The 6416-nt window shown below is 33.8% G+C and overlaps 1 protein-coding gene across 1 annotated transcript in view; it reads right to left on the bottom strand.

The window, feature by feature from the left end:
* LOC106459141 (protein trachealess-like) overlaps nt 1–6416 on the bottom strand; it is a 168121-nt gene that overhangs the window by 65373 nt on the left and 96332 nt on the right. Inside the window, exons 6-10 of the mRNA XM_022385736.1 lie at nt 5552–5738; nt 4172–4290; nt 1695–1888; nt 816–922; nt 450–597 (exon numbers count right to left, since the gene is read on the bottom strand). Of these exons, the coding sequence (XP_022241444.1) occupies nt 450–597; nt 816–922; nt 1695–1888; nt 4172–4290; nt 5552–5738 (755 nt within the window). The remainder of the gene's footprint in view (nt 1–449; nt 598–815; nt 923–1694; nt 1889–4171; nt 4291–5551; nt 5739–6416) is intronic.

Genomic DNA, 6416 nt, shown 5'->3' with positions numbered 1-6416 from the left:
AAAGGGCGAGCATGTTTGGTGTGACAGTGATTCGAACCCGAGACCCTCAGCTTGCATAGTCGAGTGCCTTAACCACCTGGCCATGCCGGGCCATTTGTGTTCTCATGCGTAGATTTCTAAAATGTTAAAGTATATTGTGTATGGTGAAATGGCGTTAGGCTTATGTTTTCTATGATTACGAAAACGTTGAGAAAACCTAAAGCGAAGCTAAATGTGAGTCTCTGTGGTATTTTCTAATGAACATCTATCATTCTGTATAATAATAGGAAAGGTTAGGCTTAGCGTAAAGGGTGTTGTACGTTGAAATTCTGCATTTGAATTTTAAGTATTTTACGCAAAGAAGCTGATTACTAATAATAGATACATAGCTTACAAGTGCATATGAAAACTTGAGCGCGTCTAAAATTAAAGAAAGATATCTACAGAACAACAAAAAAAATGCAACGTACCTAAGGACGTAGTTCACACAAATAATAGCTTGTTCCTCGGAGTTTTTATTGTTACAGATGACCGTGGCGCATGTTTGTACCCAAGTGAATCCCCCGTTCTTATTCATGAGACGATAGTAACCGCTCATCACTTGTCCCTTATGAATTACTGTGGAAACAAATTTGTTTAAACTGTTAATATCAGTAACGTATTTCAATATTTTTAACGGTTTACTACAAAAACAAAATCTATAAAAATGAGTTACCAGAAACTTATTTTATTTTGACTAATGCAATAAAAAATTTCAAATTTTAAGATAACTAAATTATTCATTGGGGCGTTGGTAGCGCCCTCTACAAAGTCTTAATAACACACTGATTACGCACAATCAGTATGGCACTTGCGAAGTTGCTGAACATCCTGTCCATGACAAAGTGAATACATATTTCTTCCAACTAGTTCTTCAGCTGTAAAATCTAGAAGTTCTGCTATCCTGAAAACCAAAATAAAACTCCTCAATATTTAAGCAGTATATCTTACATTAATTATGAAAAGCGAAAACTTTATATTAATAGGAATTTAATCATTAATGAAACGAAATAATTAATATCAACTACTCATATTAATTTGATTTTAAAATAATGTAGTATGACACATACAGTAAGTAATGCTTTTAATATTTAGTCTGTACTGGTTTTTCATCTGTTATATTATTTCTTTTTGCCTCTTGGTCAATATCCTATATTTAAAGAAATTTGGAGTAATAGCATTTTACACGATTATTTCTCGACAAACAAAATGTGCATGTGAGTCACAGATCTTCTGAGTAGGAATAATATTAATATATCAAGCATTTTCTGAAACTTTGAAGAAAAATCTAAGCAAATTTTCTAATCAATAGCTAAAAGGTAATAATGTAAAAGCAGACAGTGAGCTAGATCAGGAAGATTTTTTTAATATAATAGTTCATACATGAGATAACAGATGGCGTGAGAATCCCTCCGTCTTAGAGCCATGTTTGCAGTTTTAAGGCTCTGTACATTCTAAAAAGTATTTGACATTTGAAAGGGGTAAAATAGTTAATATATGCATTTGGCAATGCTTATTTCCTTTTTTTGTATTGATTAATGGCGCGTAGCGTCGCTCAAAACAATTTGTGTGCAAATTTTAAAGATATATTAGAATTATATAACAAATAAATGATATTTTGTTGACAAAATAATGAAATGAAAATTAATTATATAGGTTTTCTTTTTTACACGTACCTGGGTTCACAGTGAACAATCTTAAAGTCGAATGAGAGCCTTGTTACAAACATTCCACTCTCCAGGCGTACTTCGTGCACTGAAGGAGGGGGAAGTGCTATTGCTAGCGCCACCATCCCGATAAGCGTAGGAGGCTGCTTCCGGTTATGTGGGAACACGCAGTGAGGCCGTAGATGACATAAAACTAATACAACCTGAAAATTAACAACAAAATGACGGATTTAAAACGTTTATATAACATTAAAAAACGTCTTTGTTACTAAGCATTTACTGGGATAAGATTTCTTCTGTGGAACGAGAAACTTATATTATTATCTCACCTTTACACATTCTCGTCATTAGGGGTTTGGTCGAATAACACAAGACAATAAAACAAGGTGATTTATGTACTAAATTTGTTTCATTTGATATACATTCAACTGTGTTGATCAAGAAAACCGTATAATATATACATTGTTGTTATTTGGTGATTAACTTTATTTGTTAAGTGATATTCTATTTTACAGCAGCACAAGTGGAAAAAGCAAAAATACATAACTCATTTCGTTAGGTAATTTATTGTATAAATTTACACGCAAAAACTATGATCAGTTATAAGTTAGACTACTGTGTTCACCATCACAAAAAAATCCCCCCAAAAAACGAAAAAATTCCTCATTAAACAAGCATTTCTGTACTATATCAAGCACTACACTATAGATCTTACGAAGAAAGGTGCATATGTATACATATATATACATGCTATTTAGTATATATTTGAAAAGCATACAAATCTAAACGACCTATATATATATATATCTATATATATATCTTTAGTAAATGCTGCTATCTGATGTAATAAACGTTTACCATGGAAAAATTTCTAATATCACGAAGCAATTTGCTTATTTAAAAAACAAACAAAAATATGGTAGATGGCAGGTGGGTGCTTATTGACTATTGTGTATATATTGTGATTGGCCTTGAACAGGTGAAACTGCAGTCCACGGCAGAGTTCACGACCGATCAAAGAATGCATTAGCCCTCTACGTCACAGATTCTCTTTTCAATTTCACTTCTGGTGAAAAGGCCCGGCATGGCCAGGTGGTTAGGGCGCTCGACTCGCAATCTGCGGGTCGCGGGTTCGAATCCCTGTCACACCAAACATGCTAACCCTTTCAGCCGTGGGGGCGTTATAACGTGACGGTCAATTCCACTATTCGTTAGTAAAAGAGTAGTCCAAGAGTTGGCGGTGGGTGGTGATGACTAGCTGCCTTCCCTCTAGTCTTACACTGCTAAATTAGAGACGGCTAGCGCAGATAGCCCTCGTGTAGCTTTGCGCGAAATTCAAAAACAAACAAACAAACAAACGATCTGGTGAGAAAAAATAGATATCTTTAATCTATATACACAATCATTAAACAGTCGGCTCGCTGCATAATAACGAATTCGACGAAACGTCATAACATTATTCACATACCTAAATTAATTTAAGTTACTATATGGTGAAGTAAGAGGAACTCAAAACCCCAGAGAAAAACAAAACAGCATTCAGTTATTGGCCGCAGCAGCTATTCATTTTGTAGATTTGAGCGTAATCATAAGACTTTTTTGTTCTTTGTTTGTAATTAAGCACAAAGCTACGCAATGGGCTATCTGTGCTCTGTCCACCATGGGTATTGAAACCTAGATTCAAGCGTTGTAAGTCCGCAGACATACCGCTGTGTCACTGAGGGGCAATCATAAGACAAAGGTTAATAAAAATTCTACAACGTATAATAAAGGTCGCTCCTCAAGGACATCTTCTGCATTAAAACTTGTATTATATTTTGTTTTAGGAAAAATTGCGAAAACACAAAATGGAACTACATAAAAAAAGTATTTGCTATGATACGAGAGAAGCGGCTCTAGACCCTCCTGCCACCTATCGGCTTCATCGTAAAATAGAAGTAGATGAAAATATTACCTATCGTTCATCAAATTCGTCTTGATTGTTTAAAATTTCATTTGATACAGTCAAATACACACACATATAACAAAATCAATATAAATTATATATTTCTAAAATGTATCAATAATCTAGAAAAAAAAATGTCTTCGATTAGCAGAAAAAACGTTTCTAAGAAAATAGCTCATTCTGAAACATGCTATGATATTAAGTGTTCGATTAATTAAAATCAGTCTTATTTCAGATTCCAATATCCTCATTATTAGGATATCAATCTTGTTTCATTTATACAGCTTATTATCGCAACATCTAGATGAAACGTCTGTATGAACACCTGTATTCTCGTGGACTGTACACATCCCATAATATAAACATGCATAACCTGAAATTCTTAATCTATTTCGGTCAGCTGCAGAAGCTGGTGACAAGAACAATTTACGTCATTTGATTGAATACAAATAACGTACAAATATCAATGCTGTAGATTGGACGATTTAAATACTTACTAAAAACACGTACCATATAATAATCACGGTAAATTAATACCTACCCTATAACCAGTAGACTTGAAATGACACCCACGTTTTGTTAACGTTGATTTCATTCGGACACAGAACGACCTCTCGAGGTCTTTGTAAGAACTACTACTGTTTAGTGTCATGACGGGTGCTGAAAAAAAATGTTCCCATTAACATAGTTAAAATAAAAATCAGACAATAACGGTAAGAAATGTTATTATTTTTCCTTTCTTTTATAAAGCAAAGGAAAATTTAAATGATATATATATATATATATATGATATATGATAAGTATTATGGCATTTAAGTATTGTCAGCTAACAATGCTTGTCGTATTTATATATATGATAAGTATTATGGCATTTAAGTATTGTTAGCTAACAATGCTTGTCGTATTTATATATATGATAAGTATTATGGCATTTAAGTATTGTTAGCTAACAATGCTTGTTGTATTTCCCTTGCATCATATCATTGTTAGCTTTCACTATCAGTATGATAGTTTGACCTATTTTCACCGGGCTTACCTTTATTTTGTTAGGTTTAACAGTTAGGTTTAACAGTTATAGTTAGGTTTAATTATAGGTGTAACCCTATAGGTCTACAAAAAATTAAATAAAAACAAATAAAGTGTAATATTCCGTTAGCAAAGTCTTTTGTCCAAATTTTGATATTATAGTCACTTATTAACAATATTAATAAACGAATACTACTTTTTCTTAGATGTATGGTGTCGTTACCTATTTCTGCAACTAGTTTATACAGACCGAAGTTTTTACAGGAAGAGGTGTTAACTAATTTAATAAAATATAAATCAAATTAAATATAGCAAAACAACAACAAATTTAACTAGCCCTATACTCACTCTTTTTTAAATCAACAGTCATTATGTTGCTGAAGGTTCTAATGATTTTTAGGGAATAATATCATGCAAGTTTGTTTTTTTTACAGCGTTTCATTAATTCGGACGCTTATTTTGCTAAAACTGGAATGGTTGTATTAAAAATAACTCCTTGATTAAGTACACTTCAGGATTTTCCTTGTTAGGTTCTAATTATATCTATTTACGAAAGCAAAGTTTTATCCTATAACAAAGAATGTAAACAAAGGTAGCGGGAAGAACTAATTATTTATAAATGAAATTGCTATTTTCTTGTATCATAAAGCAGGACTTTTCATTCTTATCGTAACAACATCGCAATTGGCTCTGTCAACTATTAAAGCCCATCTGTGCCATTGATAAAAAAAAAAAGTAGGAGCCAATTTAGTAAAACATTTTTAAATCAACATGAGGCTCTTTACTGTGGCCCTGTTAATGAATGAGACAAAATAATGTCCGTATACAGTACGTCTACTGATAAAGATCTGTGATTATCGACACCCTACGTAATTTACGGTTTCTGTCAACCCACCTGGTCGGTCCAGTCCCGTGGGGGTCGACGCGTCTCCAGACGCCGAGCAAGACCCATCGTCGGAGCCCACTGAACCTGGCGAAGAGACTGAGTGAGACTGGGATAAATTGATCCCTAGCTGTTCGGCCAACTCTGCGTGGTCCTGCTGGTGAATGTAGTCGAATACAGAACTACCGGTCATTTCCACCTAGTTTGAAGTCAAGACAGGAATTGTTATATCAATATATAGTCTTAGCTCAACAAACAACTTCTGTTCTATTCAATCTCAAACAAAATATTATAATTCGCACAAAAATCGACTCTGGTGTAATCGTTTGTGTATGTGCGGAAAGCATGCAACTCCGTACTGATGATCAGGTTATAATACGATCATTGGTATCACAACACAATACCATTAACTAAGGTGATCATCAGTTAAGGTAACAATACGATATTGTAGTGTGATCAAATAAAGTTACAGTGCCACACAGCCGATGATCAGGTTATAATACGATCATTGGTATCACAACACAATACCATTAACTAAGGTGATCATCAGTTAAGGTAACAATACGATACTGTAGTGTGATCAAATAAAGTTACAGTACCACACAGCCGATGATCAGGTTATAATACGATCATTGGAATCACAACACAATACCATTAACTAAGGTGATCATCAGTTAAGGTAACAATACGATACTGTAGTGTGATCAAATAAAGTTACAGTACCACACAGCCGATGATCAGGTTATAATACGATCATTGGAATCACAACACAATACCATTAACTAAGGTGATCATCAGTTAAGGTAACAATACGATACTGTAGTGTGATCAAATAAAGTTACAGTACCACACAGCCGATGATCAGGTTATAATACGA

Source organism: Limulus polyphemus, unplaced genomic scaffold (assembly GCF_000517525.1).
Source record: "Limulus polyphemus unplaced genomic scaffold, Limulus_polyphemus-2.1.2 Scaffold26, whole genome shotgun sequence".
Taxonomy (NCBI): domain Eukaryota; kingdom Metazoa; phylum Arthropoda; class Merostomata; order Xiphosura; family Limulidae; genus Limulus; species Limulus polyphemus.
This window is presented reverse-complemented; position numbering and strand designations above follow the sequence as displayed.